The sequence below is a fragment of the Patiria miniata genome, unplaced genomic scaffold (genome assembly GCF_015706575.1).
Source record: "Patiria miniata isolate m_02_andy unplaced genomic scaffold, ASM1570657v1 HiC_scaffold_17, whole genome shotgun sequence".
Lineage (NCBI taxonomy): Eukaryota > Metazoa > Echinodermata > Asteroidea > Valvatida > Asterinidae > Patiria > Patiria miniata.
The window spans coordinates 5,206,033-5,227,999 of record NW_024037055.1 but is presented as its reverse complement, the minus strand read 5'-3'; the positions used below and the strand labels follow the sequence as shown (position 1 = coordinate 5,227,999).

The window sequence follows — 21,967 nt, the reverse complement described above, 5'->3', positions numbered from 1 at the left end:
GCTTAATGCAAATGGCCAATTCTAGATCAACACACGGTCTGCCTCTACAGACTTCATGGACTTTGTGTATGTGTGCAAAAGCAAAGAGAGATTAGCGTGTTTAGACGTCACCCTTAGGCGAGTCGAGGCAATCTTGACGTTTTAACCTGTCAGCCGTGCCTGTGTATAAAAACAGCCAGTGCGTGTTATCACGGCCTCCGACGTGAACTGGTTAATTTTGGTACTATTGGCGTGGGCGCAAAGAAGAGAGCAACTTTTTGTGCTGAAATAGCTGTAACATTGAGGTTTCTGCCCGGAATGACATCACACTTTTGCTCATGAAGATGGAAATTGGCATGAGCATAAAAACAAAAAAAGGCACCAAAATACCCTTGACAATATAGGTTAAAATGGGGCACAATGGTGCATTTTCAAGGATTGCATCAAAAAATATTACATTGCATTGGCCCAACTGAGCCATTTTAAGTGATACATGTATTTAATTTTAATTCTTAGGTTAATAACATCTAAGTGGTTATGCACCTGTATCATTGACCTGTGTGATCAACAACTGAAATCCTCGATCTGTCACAAAATGATCCGCAGTAAATCTGATCCACAACCGATCGTCATCAGACAAGATAATCCTGGGCGCTTCCTCTCCGCTAATCCCGCTTAAGATTGCCGATGAGACATCCTTGTAATCGTGGCCGTTGCCCACGCTGAATTGATCAAAGTGCACCTCTGTCTTGAAGTCGAGAAACTCTAATTGAATGAAGTAACCGCCCGGGGAGGTCAGGAACCAGACGCAGTCCATATCGAACGGGTAGTCGGCGACGGAGTAAGAAGGAGAAGAGAAGATGATTTGCTGGTCGGGATCAGGTGGTAGAGTGATGATGCTGTCGCCGCAGGGAGCTAATGGAGAAACCAAAGATGGCTGTGTCAACTGAAATATCCACACACAAACTGACATATCCACACAAAAACTGAAATATCCTCACACAAACTGACATATCCACACAAAAACTGAAATATCCACACACAAACTGAAATATCCTCACACAAACTGACATATCCACACAAACTGAAATATCCACACAAAAACTGATATGTCTACACAAAAACTGAAATATCCACACAAAAACTGACATATCCACACGAAAACTGACGTATCCACACAAACACTGAAACATCCACACAAAAACCAACATATCCACACAAAAGCTGAAATATCCACACAAAAACTGCAATCTCTCAGGAATCTACAGGGCGAGTAAAAAAAAAAAAGGAAACCCAAATGGCAGGACCAATTTTTTAATGACGTTTCTGCACGAAGCACTTTCAAAATCTAGGATACGAAAGCAATTAATAAGCTTTTTTTTAGTACAAAAATCATTCAAATCACTCGTGTACTTTTCAAGTTAAGGAATTTTAAACACAAACACCGTTTTAAAGTTCTGTCCATGGATAAAAATACCTCTTTCAGCAAACCGAAAAACAATTCACATAGGGATGTATGTGAATTTTTTGCATTTTGCTAAAGTACACTTACCTTTTCTGTGATCTGTGGACAGAACTTTCAAATGGTGTTTGAGTTTAAATTTTCCGTAACTTGAAAAGTAAGATGGATTGGAATGATTCTTGTACTAAAAGAAAGCTTGTTAATTGGGCTTTCATATCCTAGATTTCGAAAGTGCTACATGCAGAACTAAGTTGGTCCTGCTATTTGGGTTTCCTTCTTTTTTTTGACTCGCCCTATATTGTAATTGTTTTTTTATCAAGTTCCGATTTTCTATAAACTTACCACAGATTCGTTCATCTAACCTATCCTGACAGAGTTGTTTCCGGTCGCAGATATGTTCCGAATCAACACACCTGCCTCCATCACAGTACAGTTGTTGGGATGAACATTCGGCTGTAACAAAATAAAGAATAAATTTGGTATTGAGGGGAGACTATCAGGGCAATTCCACGGCTACTCAAATTACATTTTTGATGTACTTTTGAGTTTCCTTGGGCTGTAATTACCTTACTGAAAAGGTTTAATAACTGTTATCCCCATGGTAGATACAGTAGACCTAGACCTACCTAAGCACCAAAGATGACATCCGGAAAAATGTGTTATGTATGATAAACAAGACGCACAAAATCGGTTACTCTCGTTACAAAAATGTAACGTGAGTAACCAATTTTGTGCGTCTTGTTTATCATACACAACAGTGATAACACATTTTTCTGGATGTCATCTTTGGTGCTTAGGTAGGTCTAGGTCTACTCTATCTACCATGGGGATAACAGTTATTAAACCTTTTCAGTAAGGTAATTACAGCCCAAGGAAACTCAAAAGTACATCAAAAATGTAATGTGAGTAACCGTGGAATTGCCCATCAGCTATCGATTTCACAACAAATATCAACTATCGGTTTATCAAATATCAAAATCTGAGACAAACAAAACTTAACGTACACAATTCCATAGGGTTGTCTAAGGGGCGTGGCTAACTCGCAAACGGCAATAGGTCAATTGTCTATCAGCTATTGGGTTCTTGTGTCGATCAGCGTACATACCACATCCAAATTCATCTCCAGCTCCCGGACAGTCTGGTATCCCATCACATCGCTGAGACTGTTCAATGCATAACAAGCCAGACGGACAGGCATACTGATCAGAGGCACAGACTGAAATAAAAATGTAAAATACGTAAACGTTTAGGCAATAATTATTGTACTATGTGATCACGTCTTATAAAACACAATGCACGCCACTGAATAATTAGAAACAAAGTTTCTGTTGTTGTTTAGCCTTCGTATTTACCAAAATACTTTGTTGTATATTTTATTTTTTTATATCCAATGAATCATCATCTATCACAATCCACAGTGTTCAATACATCTCTGCAGAGCTATAATTATGCAAAGAATTCAGGATATGAGTTCTGCTGATGAGTGCCTTACGGTACGAAACAGTTTGTCCAGAAGAAACATATGGCAAAGTTTGATGAACTTATATCCTGAATTTATTGCATAAATATATTTTGTTATATACAGGGTGGATCGAAAAAACAAAACCGAGATATTATTGCTAATTGGAACAGAATTAAGTAGGGCACATGTGAATCAAACGGAGATATCCTCTGTTAGGGTTGAATCGCCTCTTTAAAATGACACCCTGATCATGTCATTGCATTCACCGTTGACTGAGCAGTGACCAATTTTATGAAAGGGTCTATTTAGAGAATTGCGCCACTTTTCAATTCCGGTTTTTGTTGTGTCATTTGTCACAGAGGGGAAGGCTATGGTTGCCACTCAAGGCAGGTGGGGAAAAAAAAGAGATTTCACCATGAAACGTGCCGCAATTCTTTAAATAGACCCTTTCATAAAATTGGTCACTGCTCAGTCAATCTTGAATGTAAGGACATGACCAGGGTGTCATTTTAAAGAGGAGATTCAACCCTAACAGAGGATATCTCCCGTTGATTCGCATGTGCCCTACTTCTGTTCCAATTAGCAGTAATATCTCGCTTTCGTTTTTTTTTATCCACCCTGTATATTTTTTACTCTCAAACCCAGGGGGAGCTGAACACACATGCTTAAATTGTAGATGTATCATCACGGAGAGACTGAGGATTGGTTTGACATTAATCATGCCAGACTATTAAGGATGGATTTGTTGTGAACCTGGATTTTGGGGGTCAGGTTGGCGTAGCGGCACTTTCCTCGCCTTCCGCCACTGTGACCCGGGTTCGATTCCTGCCTGGGCCAATATGTGGATTGGGTTTTCAGTCCCTGCCTGGGTTTTTTCTCAGAATATCATCCTGGGGTTTTCCTTACACCATTTAAGACTGTAATTTCTTTGCATTGTCTTCTCTTTACTGAGCCCCATGGGAGACCAGTGGATTCCACTGAATGGGCTTGGGCTCGTTAGTTAAAATAAGAAGAAATCTCCCTCATCAGCAGGTGTTTCTACACACCTGTTTGATTGAATTGGCTCAACAGTACAGAGAAACCCTCTTCAAACTGCAACCGGAACGTGTCGGCTACGATCCAAACTTCGGAGCCGGATGAAGTCACAACCTGACGAACAACTTTGCCCGTATGTCTCAAGAGCAGACTGGATTGGATGCTCGGATCGGTGCCGTCACCGACCAATATGCCGTTGAAGTAGCTGGTATCGGAGATGAGTATCATATACAGGAATCTGAGCTGGATGCGGGTACCGGCTAAAGCGGTGACGATCCAAAGACAATCTTTGCCGAGGGGAAACTCGGCTCCTTGGCTGGTCAGACGAGCTGTTAACAGGTACGGCGCGCCGTCTGCGACATTAATACCATCTGTCGACTCGGCTCCGCAGTGAGCTACACAAATATAAAAAAATTATAAAAAAGTCAGAAAATACTGAGGCAACTATTGAAGTTATCTTATGTCCATGGCAACTAAAAGCTCTTTTTTTGACGCATGACACACATTAATAGTAAAAACTAAAGCCTTGTTAAAGGTACAGTCCATCATTTTGTAATTTGTGCATTATGTTTGAAGCAATGAAAGTGCTCAAAATCTAAAGAAGGGTGCTGAACAACTAACCTGATGAAGTTTCAGCTCAGTGAATGCTGTACATTCCGTGAAAACAATATTCTAGGATCTTGACTTCAATTCAAATGTTGCTGAGTCATCATTTGAATTGGGCCTGAATTCAGCGTCCGAGACACGTTCGCACTGAGCCAATTGCAGCTACATGTACGTGATGTCAAGCTCTGAACCGACGAATTATAGCAACCGTGTGTGCGTGTGTGTCATGTCAACGCTTGCGCGCGCTTCCGGAAATTTCCAACGATGCATCTTTGGAAATGGCCTTTTTTCATTGATTTCTTCAAAATGACACCTTGCCAGAAAGAATAATTTCACAGGGAGTTTAGTCCCATTGCAATTATTAAACCAAGTATGCCTTTCAACAATAACTACGTCAGTTACCTTTTGATAGCTGCAAATGATGGACTGTACCTTTAATGAAGAGGTTATTACGATTTACCTGTGTCGTGGTACGGAATGGTTGGAATTTTTTACGACCAAAATTCAGCTGTATAAGAAGGCCCCAAATGACCAGCAAACTTGGTTGTTAATATCGGCGTTGTTTGATTAAAAGAAATAAAATTGATTGCGACGGAATTAAAGATTAAAAAAAAGTATTGCAGACACCATTAGCGGTGTGACAGAAAAGGGCGTTACTTAACGACTGTACAGACTTACCACAGTGCTGTTCGTCGCTGTAATCACCACAGTTTGAAATTCCGTCACATACGGCTGAGTCCGAGACGCAAATAGGTTGATGTCGACACCAAGAACCATTAATGCATTCACCTGGTAATTAAGACGATTAGGTGACATTAACTGACTTGAACTAACGGCTCCGCGGAAGCCCGCATATAATATGGAAATTGCAACAGCCCATGTAATGTAATTTTGAATGCAATCCTTGAAAATGCACCTTAGTGTCCCATTTAACCTTATATTCAATTTTCGTTTTGCCATTTTCAAGGGTATACTTTTTTTATGGTGCCTTTTAGTTTTTTTTATGCCAAAGCCAATTACCGTATCCATGAGGAAAAGTGTGGTGTCATTTCAGGCAGAAACATCAATGTTTGAACACAAAAAAATCCAGAGTTTTGGATTTGTTGCTGTCGTGAATATCTTTTCTTTGGTAATTTGTTGTTGTGTCAGTACATGGCAGTAAGCCAATGAGCGAACTTTTCTCACGAATGTTTTCAATGAGTACATTTTGGGGTTCACATTTGAACAGAAAATCTATTAACTGAACAGTGTCTGCCTGAAATGAAATCACATCAACAGTGCCCTCAGATATCCGGAAAAGCATTGAAAATATTCAGTTCAATAGAAGTGCACCTTTCAATAAAATTAACCAAAAAGGGATATAAAATAAATTTGCTTACATTTAAGAGGAGTAGAAAGTTGTACAAAATGTGTTCCTAAAAAAAAAATCATCTCATTGACTCTTTAAGATTACCGCGCCGGGTTGAAATCATACTAGTACAATTAATTAGTAATTGATTACTAGGATTACTAAAACTTGATCAAAATAATGATGATTAAATGCTCGTCTAATTCTTCAAACTCGACAGTTACGAATGCTCGTGATTGTCCGAGAAAACATTCCGTCATATACCTGATGTATTATGTCGAGTTACGTCCAAGTCGAACATTCCCCATTTTGCGAACTTGATTTCCTTGGAGGCTGTAACCATGGCAACCCACATCTTCGATTCCGAAGAGAGGAAGCTTCTGCCTACGAGTGGTGTGTCGTCTGCTCCTTGCAAGATGGCGAGGGTGCTCGTCGAATTGGCTGGATCTTGACCGTTTCCTATTTGGATGGTGTCCTCGCCTCGGCCGATCAAGCTGATGTCCACAACTTTGAGAGCGATTTGTAGTTGTGGATCAGTGGATAGGATCCACAGGCAGGAATACCCTGGTGGATATTGTAGATTCGTTGAATCGAGATCGGGGCTTGATAATCGGTATGTGGGTGCCTCTGTAGTAAGTAAGATGTTGCGTTTGCCACAAAGGGTTCCTGTAAAACAAAATTTCATATTTTTTTTTTGTTGGAATTAATCATTTGAATACATCGGTTTGGAAGCAGACTGGGACCTTGAGGGTGAGAAACATGCAAAACCAAATCATGCCAACTTAAACTCACATATTAGCAGACAAAATCTTCCAAAACTTTCTCGAGGCAAAGACAAGGCCCTCAGCATTTCACCAGCCAAGTTTGAAGTCTCAATAAAGGAGACTTTTCCTCAAACATTTTGCATCTGAGAGTGAAGCCCAGTGATTTCAATTTGAAGCCTATAACACTAGAATTGTTATGTCCAACTTTGTGACAAGATTGACCTTTCAGTAGTCCGGTGGCAAGACTATACAGAATGTGTAGGAATAGAGACTGGGTACCGGATGTTTCCTTTGACACAGCTGACTTAAATGCAGTACTAAAGGGGTGTTGGACTGGTTGTTTCTTGTGCCAGTCTATTTTCTTGCATTGCATTGTTTTGTTTACTATAGTTTTGAGACTCTCATAGAACACAGTATTTTCTTGTTGAGCGCTGTGTTCCAATGTTTAAGGTGTTCGACTCACATGCCGTGGTGCGTGGGTTCAACACTGGCAGAGAACATATGGTGCTTGTGTTCTTGGGCAAGACACTTTACTACAATTGCCTCTCTCCACCCAAGAGTATAAATGAGTACCTGTGAAGGTAGAGACCAGATTGCGCTGATCTTGAGCTGCTGCAAAAACTGGTCTAATGGCCCGATGAACAGGGGTAATAATCGTGAAGCGCTTAGAGACCTTTGGTATAAGCGCTATATGAGTCCCACATTTTCGGACTAGGTTAAGTATGGAAAACGTTGAAAGCAGATCATTTATTTGGGAAATAATGTACAACCAGGCTACTTACCACACCCAGTTTCATCGGTGAAATCTTCACAATCTGCGTAACCATCACATATCCCATCATGCTCCACGCACACGCCATCCATACATGGGAGCTTGTCGACGTCACATGATTCTATACAAGGAAAAGGTTGATATAATAAGGTTGGGAGAATGTGGGAGTCCGAAAGGTGGATTTGTGGGGCAGATAAATATTTGAAGATAAATATTTGGGAGAATTGTGCCTTTGATAATACAAGCATGGCATTTGGCACAGATTATGTCATGAGAAAGATATTTGGCTATAGGGCCATCGCAGATTTGTCCTTTGAAAAAATATAGGTACAACTAAGCAATTTTCAAAATTTTCAAAATGGCTGCCATTGCTTGTTATTCTATCTACCTACATTTTTTTGAACGGACAAATCTGCGATGGCCATATAGCCAAATATCTTTCTCATGACTACATACTCGGACTGTATGTCAAATTCAATGCTTGTATCATCAAAGGCACAATTCCATCACCTATCTGCCATACTAGATCGGTTGTCAAAATTCGTGTACATTTTGTTATAGAATCTGTCCAAGTATTCAAGGATTGATTGTGCCTACCGCAGCCGATTTCGTCCGAGAAATCCCAGCAATCCGTGATGTCATCGCATCGACTGGAATTCTCCACACACTGGTGACCAGAATCACAGGCGAACTCATTCATCCTACATTCAACTACATCAACAAACAGACAAGAATGTAGTTTGAGAAAAAAACCAGCATACCAATGCAAGAGCTACAATGTAGAGTATTATCATGTCTCATAAAATTTGAGATAAGCTCACGAGTATCTTAATTATAAACACCGCAAAAAAGGAAAGTCCACACTCATTGGAGGGGTCATAATTTTGAATCTGATCGTCTTATGATAATGTCATTTGCATAGACCTTTGGGAAATGTCGTAAGCTACATTTTGATACCCCGTTTGCTGCCAAAGACTGTAACTCGTCCAAAATTCACAACGGTTTATGAAAAATTATGCAGTTTGACATTTTTTTAAAAAGATTATGCGAGGCGGAGAAATTGCTCAGTGTAACCAAACATTCCCGTAATTGGCCCCTATCGACTGCACAATGTGCCGATGGCCGAACAAAGCGCGGGTAATTCAATTCGCGTGCTCCCATGCATGCAAGCACTGTGCGATCGATATTCCCTGCCGTTGGTTTCCGGCAGTGTGACACTGTCACGCATCAATTTCCACTCGCGTACTCTTTAAATTTGCAACTTTTCAAACTCCATAATTTTTCATGAAACGTTGTCAATGTCGGAAGATTTACAGTCTCTGGTAGCAAACGGGATATCAATACGTAGGTAACAACATTCCCCAAAGGTCTACAAATGACGTTATCTTAAGACGATCAGATTCAAAATAATGACCCCTCCAATGAGTGTGGACTTTTTTTTGGGGGGGGGCAGTGTTTAGCTTCATAACATTCACGCATTTAGAGCAATTGCGGTTTCTTCTAGTTCTACCACACACCTGCCACAAACTGCGAGAGTTCCAATAAGAATCCCCTGTACAGACTCGTTTTTGTTGAAGTCTCAAACGTCATCCAGAGTGTCGATCCCTCAGAACTGACCATTCTTGGAGATGTCGCTCCGGCGCGGCGCAGGATCAGACTGGATGCGTTGCCAGGGTGGTGTCCGTTGCCAAGCGACAGTGTCTCAACATTGAGTTTGAAGTCCACGAAGTTGACGAGGATACGGTGGTTCGGTTGGGCAGTGACGAGCCAGAGACAGGATAGCTCTCGCGGATATTTGGAGGGGTAGTTGGGAGAGGAAAAGTTGACTGAAGTATCACCCGTGAGATTAATAAACGGGTCACCACAAGTCGCTGTGATTATAAAGACATAAGATGTCATAGTCAGATGCCAGGTTATATACGATAGGTTTTTCCGGCTATTTCAAAACGTTTATCACTCGAATTCACCGTTTCTAATATTCAAATTCGTCCAGCAACATCGATTTAGTGCACTTCCAATATTTAATTTCGTCTTTTTGTCAGACAATTTCAAATTCAGTTCAAGCAAATTGTAAAGAATGTGCACACATTTTCGTCCCGGAGTATTCAATTTCGTGTCATCTTCGCGAAACCTTGCTATTAAGAAATCAAAATGATTTATATAAGACGAATTCGATCTCTGAATGCTGCCATTCGGCAACAGCCCAGACGAATTTAATTTGTATAATGACGAATATTCTCGACCCGTTGACTAAAGAGGGTGACCAAACTTTAAGAATGAATGGTAAATGACCAAATTGGTTTTGGTAAAAGCGTGTAAAAATTTTCGTGGACGAAATTGAATGTTAAAGTTGATGAATTTGAATGCAAAATCTCTTAAAATAGCAGGGAAAACCAATATTATCTTCTTAAAGGGCACATGCAATGTAAATTTGTTTAATGCAGTTCTTGGGGGAAAACACATTCGTGTCCCTCCGTTTTGTCATTTTCAATGGTATTTTGGAGCCTTTTTTATGCTAATGCAAACTTTCGCACTTATGAGCAAAATTAATGTGTGATGTCATTTCGGGCAGAAACGTCAATGTGACAGCTATTTCAGCACCAAAAGTTGCCAGAATATTTTTTTGCTGTCGTAAAATTTTCTGTTCTTTGGTGATTCGTTGTTGTTTGAGTACATGACAGTAAGCCAATGAGCAACCTTTTCTCACATATGAAATTTTAATGAACAAAGATTCGGGTTCACAATTTGAACAGAAAACCCTGAAACTGAACAGTGTCTTCCTGAAATGACATCAAAGCAACATCACCCTCAGGGATATTTTAACAAAAAAATGTTTAAAATAGTGCACTTTTAATTAAAAGTAACTAAAACGGAATGTTAAATAATTGCCATAAATTCAAGAGCGGCAGAAAGTTGCACAAAATGTGTTCCTCAGAAAAAAATCATCTCATGGCCCGTTAATATTACAGAAGTAGATATTTTAAAGTTGGTGTATACATGCTTTCTGGGTGTGGCACCTCGAAAAATTAGATTTTCAAATTGAATTGATAATTTTCTAGCATTAAAATTAATTATGAGCTTGTCAATGAGATATCGCACGAAAAAAATCAACCCATGACAAGCAACCAACTAATTAATTTCAACTTTTGAATTAAGAGCGGGACGCTCCTAATTCGTTCTGAATAGTGTGTGCGCAATTTCTGAACTGGAGCGCGCCTTTTAAAACCAATTTTTAAAACTGTATGAAGGCCTGCAAAAACAAACAAGCAACTTTATTAAGACGAAAACGAATGACCGATTTTCAGGAATGAATGAACATTTCAGGAAATTGTCCGGGAAAACCTATATATAGGCCTATATACGAACTTTAATTAAATTGAAGTAACCATGTCGTTCCTAAAATAGTATTATTAATAGTTTAATTTCCTTCACTCAGTTGTAATATTTCTCATCTATTTTTCCTTACCGCATCGCAGTTCGTCGTAATAGTCCTCACAATTTTTCTCGCCATTGCAGAAATATGACTCTTTGAAACATGAACACGTATCAGCGGCGGCTGAGCAATTATCTATGAAATAAAAGAATAACTGAATGTACAACTACACAATGATGGGGTTCTTTGTCAATGCGAAAGGAACATCTTATAAAAGTTCAAAACGAAACTCTATTTGTGTTGCAGGCAGGTGGTCAAACACGGCGTAATTGTGGGCAGGGAAGGTTCAATTACTTTGTGTTCAGCCTTAAAGTCTCAAAAGGCAATTCACTCCTATTTCAAAATAATTGTCCATGTCCATGGAAGTCGCCAGGATTGGGCAAGGGGGAGCTTTCAAACCCTCCTAGAGAAAGTACAAGGATTTTGAGAATACGCTAGAGAAAGTACAAGGATTTTTGGAAATATTGTGCTTTGCCTTCCTTTTTTTTTTAGTAAGTGACGTCGCAAAAAGGTAGCCACTGCATATATACGCCATCATCTTTTGCTCGAACAAATATATGGTTAAAGTGGTCAGTTTCGTCAATGTTTACTTTTTGGATAGCTGCAAATGATATTCTCCACCTTTAATCTATCATTTTTTAATTCTACTTCTTCATTAAATTTTAGTTCTCCCGCGTTTCTTCCATTGGCGTTTCCAGCTGCGGGGGGGGGGGGGGGGGGGGGGTGGAAATTTGATGACGGCATTTGAGGGTGTCATAAAACAACAGCATTTTAAAGACGGTTTTAAGATATTTCAGAAGTCGATACGGTAATTTTGCCCACACTGGCACAAAATGCTGGATACGCTGTCTCTTCGTGTGTTTCTTCAGTCTTGGGGGCTACAACTTTGTTCATGTAAGCATGTGGAATTAAATCAGTTCGAATGAACTTCATTTCCCCTTATAAAATAAAGCAGGACAAAGCGTTCGTATAATTAAAACAAGTATATAGGCCGAATTGAACGGAAAATTGCTCGTCCAAACACGATGTCAATTCAATCGATCGCAAAACATACACGATACTTTTTAGGCCTAATTTATTCAGGGTCTACTCAAGCACGACGATGACTTATTGGCGTGATGAATTTTTAAAGAATAAAAGACGGTCATAAGATTTGCATATGCTCACCGCAATTCAATTCGTCTGACTGGTCTGAGCAGTCTGGAAATCCGTTGCAGACGGCTGTTTGCTGAACGCATTCCAGGCCAGAATCACATGCCGCCAGCCCTTCAGCGCAATCTGGAGTATACAAAATAAGCAAAGTCAGAATCGAAATCACGATATCGAGGTTTTTTAACCTAATTCTTATTAATTTAATCATAGTAAACTGGCGCAAATGCGCCCTTCTCGAATAACGTAAGGCGCTCCATCCTGCCATCCCCGACCCTAAATCTCAACTTTGCAACAACAACAAAAAAAAAAAATGGTCATATCTGAGGAAAAATCCCATGACTAACGAATTACATTTTGATAGATTATCTAAAAGAGACAGCTGTGAAGTCGCGATACGAAAGGGCATTGCGGCATGAAATCCCCGAAAATTGTAGTTTTGGATTGTTCACCTATCCTATTTCAAAGGTCTGGTTGAAAGGAAACCAACCTAATGTCTTACCGTTCCTGAGAAAAGACGAAATAAAAAAGCCGGTCGTTTACATTAGACACGGCGGACATTTCGTGGCGCACGCCGCACACGCATACGTCTTTCCAGCCGTGTCCATTCAATGTACGGGTTTTTTTTTACTAACCCTGTATTTAGGCCTGCACCAATAAACAAGCAAATCTATTTGTTGCAGGACATTATAGGCTATTCCTTTAAATTTCGTTCAGAAAAGAAAATCGAAATTTTGGAAAAGCAGGTATATACCAAATTTAAAGCTGGGAATTACAATTATAGCATCGATAATAAAAAAAAAGAAGTGATGTCTCTTTACCTTGCGGTAGAAATTCTTGAAGAGTAACCTGCATCAGACTCAGGAGATGTAAGCTTCCCATTGTCATAAATTCAAGCCAGATTTGGTTGGATTGGATTGCTATGGTTATTGGAGTGACGCTTCCTCTGCGCATGAGCACAATGGAGCTTTCGTTAGCTGGGTCGTGACCAATCCCAATCGAGAAAAGATCCCTGTTTTCTTCCAAGCGAAAGACGTCGAATGAAATCAAAATCGAAGACGCGTCGCTGGCGTTGATCAGCCAATGACAGAGGATCTCGTATGGAAAATCGTCTGGGTGCTTTGGAGACGAAACAGTATACAAGACGCCCTGTGATAGGTCGATGGACGTCTGCCCACAGTGCTCTGTAATAAACCAACACAGATTGAGTACAGATAGCAAATGTAGTGATGTAATTGTATCTTTCATAAATAATTGCATTGAAAGGGAATAATCCTGGACTTCGGCGTTGTAAAAACTGAAAAGAATTTGGTTTATACCACAAAAGGTTTCATCAGCTCCGTTGCTGCATTGCGGTGGGCCGTCGCACGCTATCGATTCATCCATACACACCGTTATCACCTCGTTACAAATATACTCGTCTGGCGAACAAGATTCTACAAATGAAATAAGATCAATATTGGAGGCCACAGATAAGATTCTCATTATTGCATATATGTGGCTATATGATATTGAAGTCAAACTAGAGTAACACCGCATTATATCGATGACAAAAGCGACGCCATGCAGGCGACATTATCAACACGAAGGAAAACAAATTAGTAAATGTTGTCTATCACAGCCACAAAACATTGAAATCCAAATTCATATTAATGTACCCTTAAGGAAACATTTGTTTTTCGTCATAAGTTATATTTTTTTCGTCATAAGTTAAGATTAAGGAGACATTTCAGTACCACTCTAATGTCACAACTGAGACAAAATATTACTGTCCCAAAATACCCACAACCTTTTTTTTGCGAGGCTCTAGCGTCGCCGTGGAAACACGCACTGTCATAATTTTTATATTATTTTAAAGCTTAGAATCTGAACTTTATCCCTGGTAAGTATTGGTTTGATATTTAAAAGTGTTTTGAAATGATTTGTGTTCAAATAAAGGCATGTCAAAAACAAACTCAACCGATTTCAGGGAAAATCAATCACGAGAATTGTGGATGGTTCATCGTGTTTATGATGAAAAGATCTCGTTGCATTTTACTTTCTGTGTTTCCTATTCGTTTCGATCCACGTAGACTACACCATGAATGCATTCACAACATGGTGTTTCGTTCAAGTTCAATTTTGAAATTCACGTGCAAGTATGTACCTATTCAAAAACCGCGCTAAGTGTGACTCGAGTTTGCATCTGATGTACCGCATCATCGAATTTCCTTGAAATCGGTAGAGTTTGTTTTCGACACGCCTTTATTTGAACACGAATCATTTAAAACTCTTTTAAATATCAAACCAATACTCATCAGAGGTAAGGTTCAGATTCCAAGCTTTCAAATGGTATAGACATAATGGCGGTGCGTGTTTCCGCGCCGACGCTACATAGAGCCTCGCAAAAAAAAGTTGCGGGTATTTTGGGACGCGCTGTAGATCGATTGCCCGTGGTCCAAAACATAAATGTACCTAAGTGCGTGCGGGTAGGATTAGGTAAAATGGGGGTTACGGGTCAAGAAAGTTTGAACATTAATGTGTACAACCCCATGGGAATGTCTCCCGATAAGGTATAATAATATTCTCGGTAACAATAAATCGCTATATTTAAGAAGTTCCTTGAATCATGTTGAAATTTGTTTGGAACTATAGCCTTCCGGTTAATTAAAATGCCGTAAAGGGTAATGACGAAAACAAAAATGTGTATCCTCGACTCTCCATTATCTGCGCAGGTATAACACTTGCATACGCGCGCGCGTTGTCACAAAGGTAAATGCGTAGAAAAAGGACCGCGTAGCTTTAGGGGGTCTGACGATAATCTACATTGCACAATGAATCATCATGAAATGAATCCCATCGGAAATTGCAGAATGCTCCCTACTGCAAGTAATGTTCCCTCACATTGATCAATTCCTTGCGGGTTCTTTGTCTCAATGTCGGCAATTTAGATTACACATTTTAGATTACACATTTTCGTCATTACCCTTATACGGCAGTTTAATCAACTTACATCAGTAATTTACATCAGTTCTCGTTTAACTTGCGCAGCATGTTGAGGGTGAATCTCCTGAACGTTAATTATGGGTTTGAAAGGATTTCTTCATTACACGTCTCAGTTTAAAAGGTTTCCCATTATCCACGCGACTAAAACGTGCAATCTTGAGCGAAGCAAGACCATGAAAAGAGCGGTATGGGGCACAGGAAAACACTGCTTCCAATTTATTTGAACCGACTGAGTCCATTCATTACCGGCACTCAATAACGACATACATCTCAATTCTGCGAGTAGGATATCCATTATAATTAATGAAACAAATTAATGGTAGTTGAGTAGTTAAAAAGGCCGCTTAGTTCCCATTATTATCGTCAGCGCTTTCACGAAAGGACGAATTTGACCACGGGGGGTTGAACAGTGGTTCTGAGAAAATCGGGTTTGAAGTTGGTCACTTTTGGAAATAACGATTTCACCTATTTTTAGAGCACATGTTGACTATTTTTTTATACAGATAGTAAGCTGAGATCTTAAACTTCAAGAATGTTCCAATTACAGAATAATAAAGCAATGAATTGCGGAGTAATTAATCTCCATAGAGATTTGTCTCTTCTTGAAAACTTAACACGCTTAACACGCTTGATGTTTTGCAGGGCAACTTTGCCCATCCATATATACACATTACGCGCTAAATTCGTCTCTTCGTACCGTGAACACTTAAAGTGCCACGCGTGTGTTGTTTTGCGGTGTTGTTTTTGCCCCGTAGAGCAACGTGATAAAGTTGGAATATGTCGTGAAAAACTTAAAATACGATTCAGATGAAATTTTCCCTACATTGATTGTCGTGATTTCATTGACTTAAACTGATTTTGACCAACAAAACTTGGCCAAAAGGTTCGTTGCTGTTTACTTAACCGATTTCACCCGGAAAAAGGATTTCGAAAAAAAAAGAGGATTTTGTGCCGAATTCGTCCCTTCGTGAAAACGCTGACGACATAAAAGAACAAAAAGAAACATTTTTGTTTTGGGACTTATTACCTAAATATTTGGCGATGATTTTGTTATTACTTGTGTAATAACAAAATACGAGTTTTACCCTTCCACACGGTAAATTTTGCTCAATAATACGTAGCCTGTGAATCTTACTCCGAAAAGTTGATAAACGCGTTGTTGTTTACTCCGAGTTCGGCAGAAGTTTACTACAATGTGTGAGGTAAACGCGTAGGCCTATACATCGCATTGTAGGCGCGCGCGGACTGTTCAAGATGGAGGACGTACGCGAAACTTTGACGTCGTGGGATTGGCAGAACTCGTCCCCAAGTTAGAAGGAAAGTTTGAACTACGAGAGTTTTAGCTCACGACATTCAGCTTTCTACACATCGTAGACTATTTTGGTTGGTAAACGTGCGATCATCATGTATTTTTTTCATGCTAATTAGTACGTTTTTCATTTTCTCTTAAGTCCATGCTCTCACGGAGTCGGGGTGTGTGTGTGTGTGCATTGTGTGTACATGTACATGTATGTAACACAGGTACCGAAGGCATCCAACACGTACACGTACACCCACTCAGTCGCGCTGTAATAATGTGCGTGTAACCCATTCATCAATCAAATTTTTGTGCAAAAAAAATCTATACGGCAATGAACTGGCTATAGTCTTTGCAAACGGAAGGATAATAGCTTTGCTGTTATTGCTTGTATCCTTCCAGATAACGGTTTCGGTACCTGTGTTGCATGCACAGTACCGACAGACTGACTCTGTGAGAGCATGAAAAAGAGCAATTATCACTCATTAGTAATCGATATAATGCATAACAACCTTGACGTTGTTGGTGTACAAGCTAATTAAGTTAATTATTCTGTACATTAAAGGTAGAGTACATCGTTTGTCTTTTTTTGCGAATTTGTTTTCGCTTGAAGCAACAAAATTAAGTGCTCACATTCTAAAGAAGGGTACTTAAACGGACATTACAGCCTGAATCCCCGCAAATAACATATTTTGGATTGTCTACTAGTACTATTTTAAAGGTCTGGTTGAAAGGAAACAAACCTAATGTCTTACCGTTCTCGAGAAAAGACGAAAAAAATACCCGGTTGTTTACGTTGTGCGCGTGAGACATTTTGTGGCGTACATATTCGTATTTCAAGTCGTGTCTATGCAATGTAATGTAAAGTTCACGTTGTGTGTGTGATAATGCAATTAATACACACAGCACCAATACACAAATATTGTTTCTTACACGTCCGCAGAATGCGACAAACAGGGTGGCTGGATTCACAACTACCGGTATAGGCCATCAGCCTCGGTCCAAAATTTTTGCCACCGGTATCAAAATAATGAGGGGAATAATCGTCATAGCGATTTTTGGCAAGGTATACACCTCCAGAGTTGGAAAATAGGTGATAGCATTGCAGCGGTGGCAGCTTTTTGGGTGTTATCACCCTTTTTTTCTCAAAATGTCCATCAAAATGCTTGTTACCACTCCAGGGGCGGTATACCATGCACATGCGCACTATAATCATTCATGCCCTGATTTTGATACTGGCCAAACCCCCAGGCTGATGGCCTATAGCACTCAACATGCAGCTCGATTTTTTGGGGACAAAATAATATTGTGACCCCCGAAATTCATTCTCGTATGGTTCTCACTAGAAAAACGTCAAGTTGTTAAAAGATGGTTGTGTGAACGTTTATATTCTACAGGTCATGCTCTTTTCATTTAATATCATTTCGTTTAAAAACACGTTTTGTAGCCCAATTGGGCGCATTCCAGGCCGTCATATCCCTTTAACAACTAACCTCAGTAACCTGACGAAATTTTAGCTCGGTTATTGCTGTATATTCCGAGAAAAACAACCTAGGATCTCGATTTCAATTCAAAAGTTGCCGAGCCATGTTTTGAATTGCGCCCGGGCCGAAATCAGCGTCCGGGACACGTTCTCATTCAGCCGATTGCAGCTACGCGATGCCACGCATGCAGTGAACCGACGAATTATAGCAACCGCGCGCGCGTGTGCGTCGTGTCAACGTTTGCGCGCACCCACTCACGGCTTCGCCGAATTAAAAACGAACTACGCATCTTTGGAAACAACCTTCTTTTATTGATTTCTTCAAAATGACAGCATACCAGAGAGAATAATTTCACAGGGAGTTTAGTGTCATAACAATCTTTAAACAAAGTATGCTTTTCAACACCAACTTCGTCAGTTACTTTTTCGGATAGCTGCAAATGATGTACTTTTCCAAAAGAACTTTTCCAAATGGGAAAGACACTTTGGAAACATCTAATCAGTTTGGATATTACACTAATGAATTTCTGAATAAACGAGCACATTTTTAAACAGTATTTAATTACTATAATTTTGTTCGGTGTGGTGGTGGTGGTGGTGGGGGGGGGGGGGGAGGGGGGAGGGGGGGGGGCCTGGACAGACGATATATCCGAATGGCGCAATTAGACCGACAGCGCGCGCAATAAATTCGCGATTGATTAGGGTTCAGAAAATTTCTACGCGGGTCTTTTGCATAAAAAGCGGCCCTACAATTTTTTTGTAAAAAAAGAGACCGTCTGGTTTAAAAAACGGTGGAATCGTGCGAATATAGCCGAGGATCATCTCCCAAGCTTTTGGGCTATTATCTAAGGGCAGATTTGATAAAATTACAGTCGGAAAATGGGTCCTTTGCACGAGAAAATGTAGGGATGCCATTGGTAAATTTGGCTGCACGCAGGGTCGGCCATCACCATCGCTCGATACCATTACTAGCACACTCCCGTAAAAAGTGGTCCGGCAACCATTCTACACAAAACCCAAAGCACCGTGGGGTTTTGTGCACAAACCTTATATCAGTCGGCCGATCACACTCAATTGACTTCGGCAAAACCGCAAGCCTCATCATAAAGAATGAGTTAACCGGACTAAGTTTACGAGAATGTGTTCCTAATGAATGCCTTGAAGTTGGCGGTACACGTTTTCTACTTATACCTGTGTTGTTGATGGTGTGCACTCGAAGCTGAAATCCTCTCTCATTCGACGACGAGAAAAAATCACTCGAGAATTGCAGCCACATCTCCGATCCTGATGAGATCATTTGGAGAACCATTCCTGCCGTTCCTGCTTCTGCTGAACGAGGAAGATTGTACCTCACCGTAGACGTGTAGTTCAGTCCATTCCCAATGTACAGCAAGTCACGAGCAACAGGATGCTTCTCCGTTTGGAAATCCAAAACTTTGACACTGATGAGAGTGTCTGGAGGCGAGACTAGGAGCCAGGTGTCGACGTAATTGCCGGGATATTTGGCGGGGTAGTTACGAGATTGGATATCTACCGGTGAATCCATGGTCAGGTTGATCTGTATTGGAGGATCTGTAATGACAAAATATAAATGAATGAGATCCTTTTGATGTCAACAATCGTCATCATATTATATTCCTGCAGGGTGAGTCGAAAAAGCAGAACCCAAACCCCCACAAATATATTTCGTATTCAAAGAAAAATATGTAGCACCAAAAATAATAATGACTGGAAAGCCAATATCATAAGCTGAAATTGCTCAATCCGTTCAAAGAATATCACAATTTAAACGCAATTACCCTAAAACCTGTTTCGTCCAAAATAAAAAAGCAATGTATTGTGTGTTCTGACTGATTGGAACAACAAAGAAAATGACACAGAATACCTGTTTCAACAACTGTAGTACACAATATCTTTATAAACAACCCTCATTAGGAAAACAATATAAGTTATAAATCTTTTTTTTTTTTTTTTTTTTTAAAGACAGGCCTTCAAAAGGACTTTTTGTTGAATATTTTTGTATTTTAAACTGAGGTTTTATGGCTAGTGATATGCGAGGACAATTGTGACGACGATTCTTAAAATCGCATTTTTGGACGAAAGAGGTTTTAGGGTCATTGTGTTTAAATGGTGATATTCTTTGAACGGATTGAGCAATTTCAGTATTTCTTTCATCTAAAAGTAGCTTATGAAATTGGCTTTCCAGTCGTTATTATTTTGGTGCTACATATCTGTTTTGAATATGAAATAAATTTTTTCGGGTTTGGGTTCCGCTTTTTTTGACTCACCCTGTACAAATTAAAACAAGCTCGAATTGATCTCGAAAGCTGCGGGCCGACGAATTCGTGTTCCTAAAGTGATGTGATTGTGCCACGTCACTTCTGAAAGGAGTAGTGTTAGGAGTCCACAGAAGCCAAGGTTTTGTTTTTCAGGACTGGATCAAGTTGGAAGGCGGTCAATGTAGACCCATTAAAGTGACACACAATGGGGTCAGGGCCCGAGGGACGAGTTGGTATTATACCCATGCCAGGCTGTCATAGAACGTTTGTTACTAACTAACGAAGAGACACGACCATTTGTTGAGCCGCTGTCCGCAACTAAAAATACATCCAACCACGAGTCACTGATATGATTAAGTACAATAAAAAATATAAATAGATATATAAAAAACATCCATAAACGAGTAACAGACGTCGAGAGATAGCATGCAATTTGTATATATATAAATAGATATATAACAAAATAGCATAAGGACAGAAGGAAAAAAGAAAAACAAAACAAACACGAACCTGCATTAAAATATTGAAACAGCTCAAAATTAACGAAACAATATTAGAGCTCTGGCATCGAAATTCAATTCAGTGCATCGCAGTCAATTAAGAAACAGGTGCGTTATACCTATGAGAAATAACATGGATGTTTATGAAACAACTCACCAATTTCCACTGCGCCGCTGAATGCCAGCAGAATTCCTATAGTTAGAACTTGGATCTGAGACTTCAGCCTTCCTGCCATTTTTCACTGGATTGTGTGGATTTCAAATAAAATATACAATCTCGTCAGGTCTTAAATATATACACTCAACGTGCATTGATTTCACATTAGTACATGACTACGCATACGGGCAAGGGCTCAAAGTGCAACCTGCCTTGGAAATATTCATTTTTGTAGAAAATCACGTCCAAATGTCTCTTCAGAATTGGCTTTTCCGCAAAGTTGCGGAAAAACCTCTTTTTTTGGTTCTCATTTTTGGCTTTTAAAAAGCGGAAAAGCGTTTGTTTTTTTCTGAATTTTTGTTTTGCTTTTCCGCTCAAAAGCGGAAAGCCTTTGTTTTTGTTCTGATTTTTCTTTTTGGCTTTTCCGTCTTCTTTTTGTTCTATCCCAAATCCCATAGACTTTGTACGTGATTTTTGTGACATCCACTGTGGCCATACATCTTTGTCATACATTATTCAAAGTTGGCATAGGCATAGTCCCTACACAGTCTAACGGTTGCAAAGGCTTTGCATCGTGCGTTGATAAGCAAAGTTAATCCGATTACGTAACTGAACACCACAGACAGAGTAGTGAACTGACTGCACCCCCAAACATTATTTTTTGAACGTTCTGTTTTTGAAAAAAAAAATATGGTATGATTTAAATGTTAAATTATAATAGTCGGAAAAATCCTAAACTTCATGTCAGTGAAAAAAAATCGCCATTATTGATGCCGAAACGTCAATACTGGTCACTGGTAAATCTGACCTAAAAGTCGTGGAAAAATCGTTCGAAAGGTCCCCAAATCTATTTGCTTATCTAAATTTCTACGAATGCTTACACATTTTTTATTTCACAAGTAGTTGAACACTAATATCATCTAATTACCGAATTTCAGGTTAATCTGTTGTTGCAAACGCTTGTGTTACACCTCGTTCTATCACCAAGGTAAGTTTCGACTCGTATTTTTGTTGAAAAAAAAAACAACAACAACAGCACGTGGTCTATCTAGCTACCTGTACATTATACCACGGCCGATTTGGCCGCAACGGCGCGTTATGCCATAACGTATTCATAAGCGTCACTCGGCGTGACTTCGCGTGAATCATGGTATTGACCAATGGAAGCCCGCCAAAAAGGTTGACATTTTTCATTAATTTTTTATTTATGAATAACTCATGAAGAAGGGGGTCTAACAAAATGTTTACTGCACCCT

The 21,967-nt window shown here is 39.7% G+C and overlaps 1 protein-coding gene across 1 annotated transcript in view; it reads right to left on the bottom strand.

The window, feature by feature from the left end:
- Positions 1–20,790, bottom strand: part of LOC119723592 (CUB and sushi domain-containing protein 3-like) — a 35,368-nt gene extending 14,578 nt beyond the window's left edge. Inside the window, exons 1-15 of the mRNA XM_038194320.1 lie at positions 20,712–20,790; positions 18,967–19,347; positions 13,330–13,446; positions 12,832–13,194; positions 12,029–12,139; positions 10,895–10,996; positions 8,946–9,299; positions 8,026–8,139; positions 7,439–7,549; positions 6,157–6,558; positions 5,223–5,333; positions 3,950–4,333; positions 2,547–2,657; positions 1,784–1,894; positions 523–894 (exon numbers count right to left, since the gene is read on the bottom strand). Coding sequence (XP_038050248.1) covers positions 523–894; positions 1,784–1,894; positions 2,547–2,657; positions 3,950–4,333; positions 5,223–5,333; positions 6,157–6,558; positions 7,439–7,549; positions 8,026–8,139; positions 8,946–9,299; positions 10,895–10,996; positions 12,029–12,139; positions 12,832–13,194; positions 13,330–13,446; positions 18,967–19,347; positions 20,712–20,790 — 3,223 coding nt within the window. The remainder of the gene's footprint in view (positions 1–522; positions 895–1,783; positions 1,895–2,546; positions 2,658–3,949; positions 4,334–5,222; positions 5,334–6,156; positions 6,559–7,438; positions 7,550–8,025; positions 8,140–8,945; positions 9,300–10,894; positions 10,997–12,028; positions 12,140–12,831; positions 13,195–13,329; positions 13,447–18,966; positions 19,348–20,711) is intronic.
- Positions 20,791–21,967: the final 1,177 nt, after the last annotated feature.